Source organism: Triplophysa dalaica, chromosome 7 (genome assembly GCF_015846415.1).
Source record: "Triplophysa dalaica isolate WHDGS20190420 chromosome 7, ASM1584641v1, whole genome shotgun sequence".
Lineage (NCBI taxonomy): Eukaryota > Metazoa > Chordata > Actinopteri > Cypriniformes > Nemacheilidae > Triplophysa > Triplophysa dalaica.
The window spans coordinates 22,820,374-22,839,449 of NC_079548.1; the positions used below are offsets into that span (position 1 = coordinate 22,820,374).

The 19,076-nt window shown below is 36.2% G+C and overlaps 1 protein-coding gene and 1 long non-coding RNA gene across 3 annotated transcripts; both read left to right on the forward strand.

Annotated features, from left to right (window-relative positions):
* Positions 1 to 5,360: 5,360 nt before the first annotated feature.
* On the forward strand, positions 5,361 to 7,448 carry LOC130426646 (uncharacterized). 2 transcript variants are annotated; one of them, XR_008907212.1, is made up of 3 exons: positions 5,361 to 5,932; positions 6,664 to 6,750; positions 6,872 to 7,448. It is a non-coding gene; the product is annotated as an uncharacterized LOC130426646 (long non-coding RNA). The 2 variants fall into 2 exon arrangements; XR_008907211.1 differs by having other exon boundaries at positions 5,361 to 6,750.
* Positions 7,449 to 16,500: 9,052 nt separating this feature from the next.
* LOC130426544 (uncharacterized) lies at positions 16,501 to 18,701 on the forward strand. Its single transcript, XM_056753381.1, has 3 exons — positions 16,501 to 16,786; positions 17,147 to 17,455; positions 18,227 to 18,701. The coding sequence occupies exons 1-3, from the start codon at positions 16,705 to 16,707 to the stop codon at positions 18,580 to 18,582; spliced, it is 747 nt and encodes a 248-aa protein (XP_056609359.1). The 5' UTR covers positions 16,501 to 16,704; the 3' UTR covers positions 18,583 to 18,701.
* The last annotated feature ends 375 nt before the right edge of the window (positions 18,702 to 19,076 follow it).

Genomic DNA, 19,076 nt, shown 5'->3' on the forward strand with positions numbered 1-19,076 from the left:
CTCACGTAACTTTATGCAAATAATTGATCAAAACCTTTCCATTGGTTTCTGAACCCCTCAAATACTTCTTGTTCACATCAGTCAACATTCAATATTCAGACTGTGATGAAACCTGTATATCTTCCGTCCATGATTATTTGTACTTACGTTTAACTTCTGTATTCTGTCCCACTTTTTTCTCTGTGAGATGTCATTTTTATTCATAACCACAATGAATTTAAAATGGCCGACAAATATGGCAAAGATTCAAGAATGATATCTAATATACACTTCTATCATAACCATGATTTATATGACAGTACAAACTCCGACATGGTGATCTAGTGAACAGATCAAAATACATATATGGGAACACAGATGGGATTTCCTTGATTATTAAATGTATCTTTTATGTTACGGGTTGTTTTTATCACACTTGATTTCACATGCGAATAGAATGCCCTCCAATGGTTTGGTGTATAAAGACTTTCACTAATAAATGCGGAGATTTTTCGTATTTATACGCACATTAGAACCTCCGACGAAAACTTTCCGCCAAATTCACAATACGTGTGTACGCAGATGAATTTGTTTTCTTAACCTCGTCCTATGTTTGTGTATTTGGAGCATTCTAAATGAGCGGCCGCGTGCACGAGATTAGTCATTTGCATAAAACAGTGTCAGTCCATCCCCATATTAGGCTTTTCCGCCAAACTTTCCTTTACCATCTGTCGTCAGTTAAATCTAAGTTCACAGACGCGCTCTCACAAGTAATTCCAGGTGCACATTCCTCAAAATCACTTCATACACAATAAAACACCTTTTTTACAGACACGCAGTTTGCAGAGTTCTCGTTGGCCGGCTGTTCAGAGAAACCGATCGCAGCTCGAGCTGTAGTCTAACGTAGCTTTAAATATTCTTTCTCTGTATATGATGAAATCAAAATTAAATATACTTCTACGCGTAATTTTATATATATATTTAACTATTATCCGAAGACATATTTTTCATTTTTTTTGAGAGAGAGGGAGAGAGGGAAAGAAAGAGACCGGTGATTTTGCGTACGTGTTCTTTGAACTGTTCCTATCTATTCTCTTATATTTAGAATCAATTTTATTACAAACGTTTTTGTGAATCATGATTTGTTCGTGGAAGCTTTCGTAAGCAGGTTTCACCCACAAATGTGTGTGTTAGTTAATGAAATCCATTGTGTTGTGAAGAAATTATTTGGAATAATGTATAAAGCTTAAATAATTAATATCCTTTGTAATGTATATGCTAATGGTGTTGGTTGACAACTATCAGTAAACCTTTAATATTAAAGTTGACCACGAATGATCTGTTCTTTTGGTCAAAAATGTGTCTAAAATGATCCAATTTATATACACTCACCTAAAGGATTATTAGGAACACTATACTAATACTGTGTTTGACCCCCTTTCGCCTTCAGAACTGCCTTAATTCTTTGTGGCATTGAATCAACAAGGTGCTGAAAGCATTCTTTAGAAATGTTGGCCATATTGATAGGACAGCATCTTGCAGTTGATGGAGATTTGTGGGATGCACGAAGCTGCCGTTCCACCACATCCTAAAGATGCTCTATTGGGTTGAGATCTGGTGACTGTGGGGGCCATTTTAGTACAGTCAAGTCATGTTCAAGAAACCCATTTGAAATGATATGAGCTTTGTGACATGGTGCATTATCCTGCTGGAAGTAGCCATCAGAGGATGGGTACATGGTGGTCATAAAGAGATGGACATGGTCAGAAACAATGCTCAGGTAGGCCGTGGCATTTAAACGATGCCCAATTGGCACTAAGGGCCTAAAGTGTGCCAAGAAAACATCCCCCACACCATTACACCACCACCATAATTGCATTAATGACAAATTGAACATGTGTTCCTAATAATCCTTTAGGTGACTGTAAGAGCATGAGAAATACTATACAAATCACAAATATGCATGATAAAGGTGGACTACTTTAATTTTCCAAGAATGATCATGAGTAATAATTAAAAACTGAATTGCATGCTGGCTGATGTTACATTCACAAAAGACATAAAAAACACGAAAGAACAACAAAGTGTCAAAGTATAAAAAAGGCTAATAAAAATCACATTGGGCCTCATTCATGAAACATTCATGCGTAAATTCAGAGTGATTTGCGCGTGAAACAGACCTTCCCGAAAACTTTCCTCCGGATTCACAAATACTTCGTAAACGTCAGATGTCATAGTAAAATGTGTGCATGTTAATGATTTCCGATCATCCGTAAACACTCATAATTAGCATAATCCCCGCCTGTGATTTTACAGCTACGCAAATTACGGATCTAGGAGTGCTGGATTCCTCTGGACTTCATTCTCTGGTTTGACTACATTTTATTGCATAAATGCATAAGAGAATAATAGGCTATACGCTTGCCAATACATTCATAAATTAAACAGTTTCCACCAAAGTGATTTTAGACAACTAAAATAATAATAATACCTGGTGCTCTTCTGAAAACTACCAGTTGGTGGCGCCTGAGAACGCTTTGGATTCTCTGCGCGTGTACGCGTTACTCCGGAGATGCGTTTTACACAAAATATCGTTCTGCTCGTGTTTCATGAATGAGGCCCACTTATGGAGAAAGTACATAAAGCACTCGAGGGAAAACAGACATGTAGCTGGAAGTGCTTGGTCACTTTAATGAGAAACACTCCAGCAAAACTAACCAACGCTCACAAACAGTGCTCACCAGAGTCGTTGAAAAACAGAGTTACGACACTCGATCTCGCCGCCGTGTTTTCATGTGGTTTTTGGAGAGCTCACTAGTTCCAAACAAATCCGTGCTGTCAACCTATTTAAATGGATTTTAACGGGACAGACGACAGCAAAACTATTTGCATACATTTAGCTAAATACAGTAGGCTATATTAGCACATTATGTACATTGAATACTACACAGACTACATTTATAGCAGCATTTTGTCTGGGAGTATTATGAATATGAGTTCTATTAATATAAGATTCGTCCGCAAACTCGATAAATGCAAAATATGCGTTTTTTTCCCCTAACTCTACAGCAAATGCGTTTGGGAGACACTGAAATGGAAATAGACGTGTAGAGACTAGGGCTGTAGTGAAGTCCACTGTTGTCGAGTCCATTTTTATTTTGAAACACTAGTTCATAAATCATAATTTTAGTCTAAGTATCTTCTGAAGCAACCCAGAGGAAGATTTTGTTGCTCAACTCTTTTATACCTCTGGGGGGGGGGGTCAGTTATGCTTCGGGTAAGCATTAACTTCAGATGTCTCTCCTCCTCCTCCTTGTTTAGGAGATATAAAAATAGAAACAAAAGAGCCAATTGTAAAAGTGCATTATGAGTTTGGAGGTGAAAAACGGAATGTAGATTTGGGTAAATTGGATGAGAAATGTTTGATATCATTGAAATCTTCAGAAGTGTTGACTTCTGGTTGCAGACAAATCTGAGCTCAGCATTGTAGAGATCTTATCTTGAACAGTAAGGAAACATAGAAGCTGTAAGGTAAGAAAAATAATGGCCCTTCACTGCAAGCTGTTGCACGTGATGAAACATAATACGAAATGCCATCTGCTCCCTCATATCTTGTAACGATCAGCCAAGATTGAACATGCAGAATATTCAGGTGAACAGGAGAAGAATAGTTTTACAAGTCTGGGTAGAGCGTGAGTCTGCTATTTACCCTGTTACCTTCTTTTAACTGTTGAACTGGACTGTTGCCTGTTGTTAGTTAAGATTACTTGATGAAATAAGATTACTTTTCTCTTTCTCTCAACAGGTAATGGTCTAGCTTTCGTTGAAACCAGTAACTTTGTATTGGCACCTACTGTATTACTGCTCCTGTTCTTGCTCCCTAAACTCTTTGTACGTCGCTTTGGATAAAAACATATGCTAAATGACTAAATGTAAATGATAAGCAAGTTTTATTTTGACCTAGGCAATTCCAGGGTTCAATGCTTATGATAAGAGAATAACATCTTATATAAATTGCTGAGTAACTGAGGGCAAAGGCTTGTTAAAACTCACTATCCTATTATTTCTTAATCATATGGATTTAAGGTAAAATATATTTAATACATGAATACAATTTGATACAATACTGCTAAAGTTTGTAACACTTTAAAAAGCTTTGCTTTTCTTAAAGCTGATGATCTGTCAGGCATTGCCAACATTGAAGGAATTGTACATAGTGTTGAGCCATCAAACACAGAGCTCAATCCCAATGAGATAAAGACAAGTTAAGATCTTATGAGGTCCGATATTCTTTGTCTCCACAGCATAGACAATAGAAATAAATCATCTGAAGAGAAATATTTTACAAAATGATGTTGTATTAATAATATTAATAATTATATTTGCATGTGCTAATGACCTATCTGCTTTTATCATTTACACTAGTTGTGTGTCTATTGTTGTGTCATTGGGTGTTATGTTTGTTTGTTTTCATTATCATATAGGCCAATAAAATCATTATGTTTTATCAAAAACTCTCAGGCTGTGTTCACACTTGACAATGGCACTTTTTGGTAAAAAAAGGCTCTCAGCATTATGGTTACAAATAGCAGACAAAAACTAAACTAAAACACATACTAAGACTAGCCAGGAGCTACGATAAACAGGAACAGGGTACACAGGAAATCACACTCAGGAACAAGGCAAGAAGATGCATGTGTGGAAAACACACTCAAATAAACATCACCAAGAATTGCATACAACGAATGAGCACAGGACAATAGACATGAGGATATTTTACAGACAAAGGATAATTAACATGGGACCAGTTGTAGGGGAAGAACACTTATGGGAAGGTAACAAGGAAACGAGATGGCTGGAACAAAGACGTGGACCGGATAGAGAGTATATCAAGTCGATAAGCTCAACATCTCTCCCTCCACACACAACCTAAGGCTATGCCATGACTCCACTGCAAGACCAAGAATAAACATGAAGATTCTTGTACCTGATTGAGACGCGCTTCATTTTGACTGTTCAAATTCATTAGTGGCGTTTTCATCCATGTTTCTGTGTTTGTTTGTGTTGCGAGTATTTGCAGCGCGTTTCTGTGTTTGTATGTGTTGCGAGTATTTGCAGGGCATGTGTCGCCAAACTAATGAAGATGCTTTCTGAATTTATTTGCATGTGTTTGCATGTGTTTTCTTCTGTTGCAGCGCAGTGACACCTAGCAGCCACCGTAATTACCATAGTAAATATTTAAGTACACTACAGTATAGGGGTGGGCGATATGGACAAAAAATAATATCTAGATATTTTTGGTGATTTTAACGATAACGATAATTACACGATATCCATTAAAAATGTGATTTAAAAAGGCAATTTAAATAGATTTAAAAAAAAGAGTTAATTCATCACTGATGATAATAATGGGCACAATGTAAAATGAAAACATTGCTTATTTATTTTCTTTAACATGTAAGTATTGAAGTAAAAACAATTCAAAGACATACAAAATACTAATTGAACTAGTGTAAGAACATCAAACTCTGAGTAAACATTCAGTTGTACACCTCTGCTGTAATGTAAATTGTGCAGCATACAAGCAAGATGAAATAATAATAATAATAATGAACAAATAGCATCTGTAAATAAAGTACTCTGATCTGTAACATATTGCACACAACCATGTGTCCTTAGGGCCTTATTGCCTTACCACCTACACTCTAAAAAATGCTGGGTTATTTGTTTAACCCAACAGCTGGGTTGAGCCTGTTGGGTCATTTTGTTGGGTTATTTTCTCAGTGTTGGGTCATTTTTTGAGTAACCCAAACGCTGGGTTACCAGTCTGGTCCAATTGAGTGACAGTTGAGAGAGTAAACCCCTCCCACTCCTCGACGCATCAGACAAACTTTACCTTCGCGGGCATTTTGATCCACTTCATCTCGGAAAGCTGTTATTCGGAGAATAAAAGGTATGTTTTACGAGTTTTTAATGTATAAAACTATTACTGTAAAAAAGTATGCAAAATTCGGCTGTTCGCATTAGGTTTGAAAGTAACGTCTAGCTTCGTTAGCTTTGGATAGCTAGTCTGTAACGTTATGCCCACGTTGTTCTAATTTACAGCTTTTTAATCATTTAAACTTCCTTTTTGGTGAACATTTCCTCTGAAATGTGTGACTTGTGTGAGGAATTTAGTTCAGTAACTTACGCAACTTGATATTAGTTTAAGGTCGACACGAGAGCGTCGTGTCAAAAGCAAACATCCAGCTCATTTTTTTTTATAAATACCGCTAATGTTCGGTGACGGAACTTAGATTTAAGAGTCTTTTAGACGAGAATGTTGTTGTTAAGAACTCAAATACGTGATTTATATATAAACATAACGCCTCTTTGAGATTTTGTTAAGACGCTGTCGGAGGTGTGAGCTTCAGGCTGTCAGCGGTCGTGTCTCCGTGGAGAGCAGCTCTATCTCGGCCATTGCTTCGGGAATAGCCGCTGGCTCTTATAACGTTAGTGGTTAACAATGCGATATAGTTAATTTTGGGTATATGAGACGAACAATTGTTGCTCTTTTTAGACTTAAACTTATTCCCGAGTGTGTCGAATTAGTGAAGGGTTGTTTTAACGTTTATAATATTATTTTTTAAGACTGTATTTCGCTTTCTGTACTAGATCCTACTCTTCTTTTCCCCCCACTGACAGGTTGCAGAATAACAGCTAATATTAATGGCTCATTCTATTCAAGAGAATGTCAACTGGAACGTGGATGTTTTCATAACAGGCTTAAAGGTAAACATTATTTAGGTAAAATGTTAATGTACTTCTTTATATGTTTATTATAATCCATTGTGCTCTGGGTTGGCCAGTTTCCTTACATTCTTCTCTTGTCTCTTTTCTTGTCTCTTTATAGATGAACAAATTGATAAAGAAACCCTCCTGCTGGACATCCACTTCCAAAAGTGCACACCACACTGTTGTCTACAACTCCCAGGAAAAGAATCCTCTTTAGTAAGACTGCTCCATGGATATGTCAGGTTAAGCAGTGCTGAAACCGAAAGAACTAACACTATTTAAAATGTTTTGTGAGTTTATATGAAGAGGAAAGTTACGGTGTCCCTTTTTCACATCCATAACGCTTGTTTATTTCTTTTTTTATAGAAAACTTGTGCATAGACTTATATTTTAACATATAAATGCGGTTCTATTAACAAGGGTTTAGTAAAATACTTTTTATAGCGTTTTGAAGTGTTAAGTTGTCTAACTATTTATATTTACTTGTGCCACTTTAATAACCTTGTTAAATGTTTATGTTAAAATCTAAACTAATGTAATTTATTGAAATTAATGTTCTTTAAATATGTATAAACATACATTTCATCAAAGTGTTTTATATGCCATTTTATTGTTCATTGAGCATAACATATTGCATGTTTTTATGAATTCCTTTTGTCTTGCATTTTGATCCTTAATAAAACTATTGATTCTTACTGATGCCTCGAGTATTTCTCTGTGATTTTGTTATTATTATTTTTAATCATTTCGGGTTTGTTTTAAACCATCAATGTAATTTTTAAGCAAAAGTTGATTTAAATAAAACAACCCAGCATGTTGGGTCAAAGATTTAACCCAACTGGCTGGGTTAAAATAACCCAACGCTGGGTTTGTCCATATTTGACCCAATGTTGGGTTACCAAAATAACCCAAATTGGGTTATTTTAACCCAGCCTTTTTTTAGAGTGTATGGCCTTATTGAACAAATACCTAACTTCAAGTACTGCCCAGTACAAAGATTGCACAAAAATAAAAAGGAAAATCTGCCCAAAAGGTGCACTTCCAAATCAGATTATCTTAAATAATATAACATACATTTGTTAACAAATGACATCAAAGTAAACAAGGTCCACAATTTACAGACAAATAAACTATAGTCACTATTATTAAAGCACACACTGGCATGGACATATTCTGAAACTTTATAGAACATTATAGGCAAACTGCTCACTGTTCACATGTAGATTTAGTTCAAATTATGAGCCAAGACAAATCCGTCATGATAATACAGAATGTACTCGGGTCTTGTCTTTTAAATGAAAGAGCTTGTTGTGCAGTATTCAGTCGCCGCTTCTGTTTCTCCAGAAGTCGGCTTCGCGCATAAGCTACACAAACACAAGAGCGCGAGGCAACATGACGTCATCGTGGAGTGGGCGGTCAGGTAAACAGTTAAGAAACTCCCCTTCCGCGCTCGCGTTCACGTGCCAGGCACGTTCTCGCGTGAATAATTACGAAACGGCTCTCTAGTCACAGATTTCGATGGGTCACAGATTTCGGCACAGCGCCGGTGTTCAACTTGCGGGCGGCCATTCGCTTACCATGCCTGTGAGAGAGATGACGACGTGTATGCGCAGAACAGCAATCACGTGACGCCCTGCTGCAGCCTCTGAATGTGTGGCGTTTTAATGCGTGTTTTTCCGGAGTAATTTAAATACTCGATAATGAGAATTTGCACATCGTTTACACAACAAACTCGATATTATCGCAGACGATATATATCGCCCACCTCTACTACAGTATTTGCTACAATTTATCCAATTACTACAGTTGATACAACAACATATTCTAGTGCAATGTATAATACAGTTTACCATAGTAGATACAAAATGTTTCATCTAAATCTGTGCTTTTTGTATAGATCTGAATTATATGGCACAGCATCGTGATACTACTTGGTATCGAGATACTTCATCTGGTATAGTTTCATTAGACGTGTTCATGGTACCGTGACAACCCTACTATCCCTCTGTTCAATCTGGATTGGATTTTCGTCTTGCGGCCGCACCCAGGGAGGTTGACTACAATTCCATGGATCCGAAACTTCGTAGCCTGTAAACTGTCACCCGTTCCGTATACGGGACACCTAAGTTTGCATCAATATTGTGCATGTCATTTCTAATCGAATCATGACAAACTGTATGTCATAGGAAAGGTCTAAGACTCTAGAATACAGATTTTTTTGGTTGTTTTTAAAATAATTTATGTAGTGAGAGTAATTGATTCTTTTTTATAAAGAGTGTGCTTAGATTTTTTGTTATCCTTTTGCGACCCGTATTTTTTCATGTATTTTTTAATCAAAAGAAAAACAAACTTCTTTTTTTTTCAATAAACCTAACAACATACCTTAAATTTCTTTGTGTGTGTTTGTGTGATTTTTTGCAACAATCAGCTACTTTTCTTTTTTCCAAGTAGACAACCATAAGTCTGTATATCAAAGAATTCATGAGTTAACACAATTTTAGTTCTAACATGCGTTTTCATGTGTAGGCTCAAAAAAGGGCTCCGACAGTAATAATATTTGTAAGGAGATTGGTCTTGTACCTTGGTCTTGTACCTTAACCTTGACCATGCTTGTCTATTATTTTCTTTCTGAGCTCCTCAAACAACTCTATCCTTTGCTTTCTTTGGTCCATGTTCAGTGTAGTGCACACAATGATACCAAATAGCACAGTGACTACTTTTCTCTGTTTAAGTAGGCTGAATGACTGATTACCAGATTGGATTCATGAGTGATACTAATTAAAGAAACTAATTTGATTGAAATATCACTATAATCCAATGGTTTATTATCTTTTCTAAGGGTAGCCTCAAACAAATGTGTCCAGGCCATTTTAGAATATCTTTGTAGAATAAGCAATAATTCATCTCTTACCGCAGCTTCTTTATTTTATTCTATGACATACTAAAGACATGCATGTATATATGATACGATAGATTTAGAAGGAAGGAATAGACAGAATAGACAGAAGGAATGAAGCATTATTTCAATAAGCTGTAAGGGTACCAACACATTTGAGCACAGTTGTATAACTCTAACAGAGATGGGAACAAGTCACATATGGTCAAGTCCAAGCAAGTCTCAAATCTTAACCATCAAGTCTCGAGTCAAGTCTCGAGTCACAGTTTAGACAAATCAAGCAAGTCAAGTCAAGTCAAGGGTTCACCCTAAGCAAGTCAAGTCGAGTCCTGATAAGTTTCAAGTCAAGTCAAGTCAAGTCGCAGTACTAAAATAAACAGAGGTAAATTTTTTAGATACATGTTTATTTTTGCACAGAAAAGATGAACTTATATACATACATTATGTATCTTATTCACATTGCTATATATGAATTATATGCATATCTGTGCAACATTAATATCTGAAAATAAAAGTGTTGCTTACACAAAAGAAATCCAGTCTGAAATGTATAATACAATCTAATTCAATTTAATTGAAACGGTCTACACAGAAATGGAAATACTTGTATCTGACAGAATGACTTAAGCATTTATACAGGCTATGAAGCTTATACACTAAGTATTGTGACTGACAACTTGACTATTGTATGTTTTAAGTATATGATGCTGTAATACTTGTGCTGTCCATTAAAGTGCACAGTAGGCCTATAGGGAATTTGCAATTTATGGGAATCCCAGATCATTTTATTGACTTCGATATTGAATCCTGTTTATCAAAATGAACGGATCTTTTTCATTTCGGTAGAATATAAATTAAATGTATGTTAATATAGCCCAGTGATGAAGTTATGATGCTTAATCGTCATCTCTGCGGTGGACGCGCAATATGCACGTTTCATACGTAATATATAATCTGAGAATATTTGTTTTCTATTTGAACTGGTTTCATTATTTGTTGTTATTGTGAGTATAAAAAAATCCAACAGTTAACAGATTCGAACTATGAAATTATTCTCGTCAGTATGACCGCAAAGTTTTTTAAGAGTTATTTAAATCCAAGTGATGTCACCGGCGCGTCCATCACCCGGTCATGCGCAGTATATAAGCGAGCTGCTAATCAGCTTCCACACGCAGTCCACACAAACACTTGAACATGCGCGCATTTAATATAGACATTCGCCTACATGTAATACAGAGAAGCCCTTCTTGATTTTAATGTTTTAAGAACATAAAAATCCGGGCTACGCCGTTATAGCCAGATTCCCCAATTCATCTAACTATGAGATGAGATGTAGGCCTATCAGTGATGATCGATGACCACATTTCTAATAATAAAAAAACAACCAAGGCAAAGTTATGAAAAACAGAAACGATTAATTCATTATATTAGTAATCGTTTTATTACACTGACTATAAAGAAATTACTTTCTTACCTTTCCTTGTGGTTCTTGTAATGTCGGACGAAATTGGACGTTGTGGTTGTCGTGTCAGAAATCCTCGCGTTGCATACTCTGCATCTGGCAAATCTTTTTTATTTTTCACGGTCCAGTTCAAAGTCCTTATAGCCAAACGTGACTATCTGTGGAGCTCGACTGTTGTCCGCCATTGTAACGGCCACAACTGTTTCAAGCCGCCAGGCGCATGCGCAGTTTCCTCTCTATCGTAACTGCTCTACAGTAATTGGCTGTTACACCTTGTTTGGCGCGGTTTGAGTTGAGCAGCTTTAAAGGGACAGGCGCTTTAGTGCTGCTGAGTCACAATAATTATTTTAGCTAATTTCATTACTTTACAAAGTTCAAGTCATTGTCGAGTCTTCCATTTAAAGTCAAGTCAAGTCTCAAGTCACCTGCTCTCAAGTCAAAGTCAAGTCAAGTCATTATCTTACTTCTGTCAAGCAAGTCGCAAGTCCTGAAAATTGTGACTCGAGTCAGACTCGAGTCAAGTCTTGTGACTCGAGTCCCCCACCTCTGAACTCTAATGCTAAGACCCAGGGGCCCCCTTAACGGGGGAGTATCAGGACGATTCTCAGGGCTCTTGTTTCACTGGGGGCCCATCAGAACCTGCGTGTGTATGTCTGTGTCCCCATAAGACATATGCGGTGTGTGTGTCCCTTTAAAAAAGACGTAAGCGGATCATTCAATGAAGCAGCACTGCCACTGCAGTGCTTTACAGTTCTGTATGTGTATCAACATGGCACAGCGGTAGAAAAAATCAGGATTTCAGTAAAAGAGAAATAAGAGAGAGAAGAGAGGTCGAGACGAGAAAGAAAACTAGATTTACATTCCCTGTTTTGTGTTATGGTCCTATAAGCTGTTTTAATTCAAATAAACCATAAGTTACACAACCCAATGTTTTGAAACACAATGTGCCAAGAAAGTATTTTTATGCATTCGAGAACCGAGTTGATTGTGATGAGCTTTAGAAAAGACAGAAACCCAACAAGGCTAAACTAGACCATTTAGGTATATTAAAGCTTCTCACATTCCAACAGCTTTAAGAATCAATCAAAATGTATGCTGTAATCTGCTATAGTTATCCTCTTCGTTTCATTTAAGACATTGTAGAATCCTGTTAATAATAACAGTCCTAAAATAATTTAGGAGTATAGTTGTTTTCTCTACTTCACTGTATTTGTCGTTATTTTTATTTTACTGAAGTTACTGGTGTGTGAAACCGGAAAAATGAATATACACAAGCTTTGGTCAAACATTTCTTGATCAAGTCTTATTTAAGGGAGAAAGTAAACTGATAAAATGATAGTCAGTAGAAATAAGAGGAAATTGACAGAAAGAATACATATTATTATTAATAAACAATCAAATATTTAGGAAAAAAATGAGTGAATAAAAAGGTTTAAACCTTAGCCTGAAAAAGAGGCTAAGATCACGCAGGCTTAAAATGTAAAACAATTTAGAAGTAACTGTGATTTTATGTCCAAACCAGAAAATAAATGTGTTCGTTGCTCATAAGGTACGGTTAGCATTGTTGTGCAGTGCATTAAAAATAGAAACACAATTCATCCATTAAGTCACATCATGAAGTGCTGCCACTTGGCTCTCGGTGTCTATTAATTTCACCATTTTTAGGTTTGGACATCTCTAACGGATTGAGACAGGACAGTGAAAGTGATTGGTTATTACAAAGACGCTCTCTGTTTTTATAATTCAAACAGACTTCCGTTATTCTGCCTATGAAGCCTGTCTCTCTAAGCTACCACGGATGAAGGGATAAATAAATGATTGTAATTGTGATGATGGTTGAAGTCTGAAGATTTAAGAAAATGCACAGAGAAATAGAGGAACAGAAAACTATCTGAGAGACATACTATGCGTGGGATGACACAAATGTCTACTTTTTCATCACTGCTGTCAACCTAAAAAAGGCCAAGAATCTGTTTTACTTTATGTGCTGCATAAATAGTTTTTCTGTCACTTTCTGTATTTCCAAACCATCTCTCAATACTTATTTGTTTGTAGACAAATATTTCCTGACATACGTGAATAAGATGATGTTGGAACGCCCATTTGAGACAGTTTCTTGGCTTGAGCTTCCATAATATTGGTTTAAAAAAACAAGATGGCAGTGTTTTCAAGTTCATTTTCAGAGAAATTGAAGTATTATGCTACTGATTCACCACTCAGATACATCAGACCAATTAATTTCACTTGAGATAAATACAAAATTAATTTGTTGTTTTTAAGTTAGGCACTTACATGTTCACGTCACATTGCATTATAAATTAACTAAATGGATGAATAATGTATCAAGTGGTACTATAAGCAGGTTTTAATAGCATAAAGCTATATGGCCTAAAGGCATTTCAGTCCAGTTGTGTATGGTTTTCTGGTGAGGTTCTCATGGGTTCTCATCATTCTTATTTCACCTGTTGTCCCTGTATGCAAATTCTGGAGCTTTGTTTTGCACCATTAAATGGGACTTCAACGATAAAAGATAAATATCAAGATGGAAATTGAGGTCATTCTTGAGAGAGGGAGATGTGGAACATGTTATTTTGGCACAGTACACCACACAATATAGGGTACTTTTTAATGTCACACATTACATTTACATTTAGGCATTTGGCAGATGCTTTTATCCAAAGCGACTTACATTGGTTTATCCTATACATAGTTATTTGCAATCCCCTGCGATCGAACCCACAACCTTGCGTTGTTAACACTATGCTCTTACCACTGAGCTACAGGAAAGCTACTTTTGAATATAAGAATATAAAATGTTGTATTCTAATATATATCCGACAATGGTGTCTCACTGATAGACACAAAGGAAGATTTGTTTAACTGTTCAAAGTGTCAAAAATCTTCAAAAGATTGCTTCACAAAGGTTTAAAGCCTTTGAACACAACTTTAAAGACTTCAAAATACCATTTCATTTTGCTTTGTATGAACATGTGAGGCTGGGAGGCTCATTTAAAAGGTTAGGTCATATATTTGAGATTTGATCTATTACTTCTTCACAGCCTTTTGTGTGTCCAGTGGGTTCTCTCTCTGTGACATGCATGCCCAGAAAACTTAAAAGAGCTGAACTTCTCCACAGTGTTATTCCCAGTCCTTTTGTTTCCTGAAGTCCAGTGTTGACGGAAAGACAGTTTTCCTGAAACACTATTGTGTGAGGGCTCTGACTTCCTCACAATGTTACTGTGTCATCAGCTCATTTTAAAACAATGTTGGAGCAAATTTGAGTGTGAGGGGAGGGCTCAATACACATCCTTGGGGAGCACCAATCTGATCCGGAAAATTATGATGATTAAGCCGATACATCAACTTGAGCAGGATGAAAAGGATTGGTAAAGTTTTTTAAAGAACATTATGTTAAATAGTTAAAAACTAAAGCTAACTGTTTTACCATTTTTAAACAACGTTATAAAGATTTTCCGTTATTGATCAACCAGTGTTACGCCATGTCTCATCACGACTCAACAAAGACAATTATCCCCATTATAAACACAACATTTGTTGCCTCTAGTTGGAACATAATTACCGATTATTAGATCGTTTTTCACGTTGCACGCGTGTCTGCACACAAAGAAACATGCGCTACAAACACGAAAAACTCTCAAAAAAAAAACTTGTTTACAATGAAAATATACTTACTGGCTGTGAATCTGAAGTGCCAGACAATCCTTGCGAAGTTATAATGGTTGGAATGGCCCCACTTTAAAAAATAGCTTTCATGCACAGCCGGCCATGATCTCTTCCAGGTTCATGAAGCAATCATCTGTGAAATGCGCTGCACACACTTGAATATTCGGATTGTACGGTTCTGGAACAGTATTGTCAATAAAATGTAACCATTCGTTTTTAGCTGTCTCATCTTTTGGAAGGGCTTTCTTTTCTCAAAAAAAAAACAGAGCGTCTCAACGACATTGCTGCCGCAGCGACGATACAATGAGATTTACAAGTACGCCCAATGTACTGCGCATAGATTTTGGCCATCTTAGTCAAATCATATAACCAACTGACGTAGATTTGTGGGGGTGTGGTTACACAAGGTGTTTCAGGCAGGTCTGGGTGAGCATTTTCTTTTAGATAGAATGCATCTTTTGTTCCCACACTTTCATTTTTGCAATTTTACATGTCTAATACATGCATGAGCAACTTATAACACACCAAAGACACTGAAAAAACACATATTCACGGCAAATGACCCCTTTAATATATGTAATGAGTGAGTCGTTGCAACCGGTCAGAGTGAAAGTTTCCCAGAACACTTTTAGGGCCGCGATAAGGCTGGCATCTCCAGTCATGTGTTGCAAGATCCCTTTGACTGAGAGAATTTGAATAATATGAGTGAATAGAAGAGCACAATTTCCCCTTTATCTAGCCAGATGAAGGCAAATTCCTTCAAAGGAATAGTGAAAGGAACTTTCCACTGAGAGTGGAACAATTAGATTAGATACGCAATCATTAACCCAGTGTTTTTATGTTTGATATTTAAAGCAATTGGGGTGTAGGGGGAAATCTTAAAGCCATAATGACATCACTGGGAAAAAATGAAATGCAAAATAGTTTTTTTATTTGGTGTTTTATAAAATATTTAAACTGATAGATTTTCCCACTGTGCATGATCTATATAAGTCTGAACAGACGTGTATCTATTGAGTCAATACATTCCACCACTACCATGTTGTGACAATAAATGTAACAGAAGTAGACTTAAAAACCTTTACCGTAAAACAAATGAAACCCATTTCAATTTAAATGAATTTAAATTTAAACAACCCTTCAATTTTTTAATTGAAACATGGCTTTACAAGTAATTTTATTGTTGAAATGTAAAAGATGTATATTAAAGATCTATACTGTGTTATAAAAATGGTAGGTTGTTTAACTCCTTGGTTGGTTGAATTCTTTTTCCAATCTGTGAAATAAATGTGAAGTGGGCTTTCAATCATGAGCAGTACATTTGACCACAGCCTATATTTTTAAAACATGAATAGATTAAGACTTTAAATGGTTGCTTTTTTGGCTAAAATATACTGTAGGCAAACACATTATAGCATGCCATTATGTTTATAAATTGATGTATTATGTATCATATACTACAGTATTGCATATGAATCACTTGTATGTTCACTTGTATGCACATCTGGTTTTCACATGAAGTTCAAGTACTCCTCCCCTTGCAGGAAGTAGAGGGAAACTCGAAAGACAGAGTGTGTGTTTGTCCTCTTTCCTTTCGTGGCCTTTTTGCCCTTTTTGTAAAACTGTTGGCCGTCAAAACAGGAATGTAAGAAAATACAGGTTGTTTGCACATGTGGGGGAATACCTTGATAAGTAAAAGGTAGGTACATTTATATGGTTCTTCCGAGAAACCAGATCTATTGGCAAGAGAAAGCCTATCAGACAAACCAAAGGAGGTGCGGCCAACACTAGCTGGTTTATTATGTGGCTGAGCATGTAACCACTTGTTTAAACCTTGGGTGAAATTCCCTTCTGTCAGTGAGGTCAGTTGGCAGTTGCACGATGAATATCATCTCCAATTCAACTTAAAATGGATGTTTGGAAAATGCTTAAAACAATGCTGGTCACTGCAGCTTATTTTATCATTCTTCTGAAATTAGTGAATAGTGCAGGTAAGGTTCAGCTTAAATATTTTTCTTGAATACAGTTTAGAGCTAAGTTTGATAGTTTCAGTTGTGTTTGCCTGTTTTGTAATATTTCAGTAACTTTTTTTTAGCAAAATACCAAATTAAAATACACAAACTGAATGAGTGACTTAAAAAAGGCTTTTTAGTGTTGAAAAAGTTTGAATTTTACATGCTTACAATATGAAATTCCAACAATATTCTTAAAAGTGTTTAAAAGGAACGTTGCATTAGTGGTCTCAAACTGTTGCACGTCACTGTACAGAATGGTATGGTAATGCATATGTTAATCGAGCTATGTTAAAAGAACGCATAACAAGGAAAACCTCTATTTTTTGATACATGCAGGATTTATTACACTGCATGCTCATGGAAACCAGATGATGAACTGCAAAGAGAAGGCCGTCTTACAATGTAACATCAGCTCGTCGAATAGTTCTAAGATCTTAGAAATGAAGTGGGGAAAACATAACGAACGTTTTGAATGTGATGCAAGATCCACCATCAGCACCTCTCCAGCATTTGAGTGTAACTACACGAGGGAAGCGTTCACATTAACAATTTTACATCCTAAACCGGCAGACGTGGGCATATACTTTTGTAGCATAAAAACAAATTCTGGACATGATTTTAAGGAACTTAATGTGTCTATAGAAGGTAAGTTTGACCTTTGACTACGATTTTTGGGAAAATGCTTCATTACTAACTTAATGGCTTGTTTGTCTCATCTTGTTTAACTTGTGGCTTGATTTGAAAACTAGACTTGACTAAACTTGACTAAGGCCAAGTTAACGTTCAGAATCAGAAAGAGCTTTATTGCCAAGTATGTTTGCTCATACAAGGACCTTGTTTTGCTTACAGGAGCATCCACCACACAGAGACCATAATACAACAGAATACAGTACACATATGATTTAAATAAGGGCCTATGGGTATAAAAAATAAGAAATACAATACAATAAACATAAGATAAAGATATAGAGTGTAAAGGTCTTTCCATGTGCAGTCCAAAATTTTCGTATGCGTTTTTTCGTTTTTGGCTCTCGTTTATACTGTGTCTCTGAATTGTTGATAAGGCCCCTCAAAATGCTTGACGGATGTGAAAAACGCAGAAAATCTAACCCATTTTTTTATGACGGACAAATATATTGGAGGCAGTTTGTTAATTTGATTGACACAATGAGAGGTCGTATTTATTTTTTAACATGCGGAAATTTTGGACGCAAAATTCAGAGTCAATGTGAAACGGCTTAAAGCTATGTGTGCATGTAAATAACTACAATTAAAGAATAAGAAAATCATATGGCTATAAAAATAAGAAGTTGACAGATATGACTCTATTATTGTCCCTTCCTAAAGGTTAATTGACAAAGGCTAACACATTTTACCCACCTGACACATCTTTCTTGCTCCACTTTGTTTATACAGGAGAATGCACTGGAGAATCCTTTCCAATGGCTGGGCCCGAAAAGTTCCAATGTACCTTCACCGGCATTTACCCGGAGGGCACAATACACTGGTTTCACAATGATGATAATGTCACTTCTTACTCTAACATCACAAGCCTGCCCAACACTGATGGAACATTTAACATCACAAGTGTCCTACAGATACCACACACTGAACACATGTATAATTGTTTTCTGATGTTGCCCATAAATGGACAATACATTGAAACGCAACAGTTGGCTCTGAGGTCTGGAATCAAGAGACAGCATTGCTCATGGACACTTCTTCTTAGTGGACTGATTTTGAGAATCTTTCTGCTTCTGTCGTCTTTATAAAGCCACCTTAATATCCCAAACTGGGAACATAATCCAGAGAAACACCTTGCTGCGCCTGAATCAGGTCCATCTACTAAAACAACTAATACAGAAATAAAAGAATCTGAGATTTTCCTGAAGAGTTTTTGTCAATTTTTTTACTGACACCTGCAATATACCAGCACTGTGTGTAAAATTATTTTAAAAGATAAATCTAAATGCTCCTTTCTATAGGATTATTTTCTATATTTTTGTGGCAGACAGAGTCAAAACATGCTCATGCTCTGTAGACAGTACACTGTAGCCTATACTAGTTTTTTTATAAAATAGTAAACCGTTACGATGTGAAACACTAATAGTATGAAATGTTAAAAGAACCTGTTGATACACGACCTGTTGAGCTTGAAAAAATGTGAACTTGAATAATGCAATAAATAATGTTCATTTTAATTACCTAAATTATGTGACGGGAAATGTGATCTGAGGTTCCTTTTTATCCTTTTTTTTCAATTTAT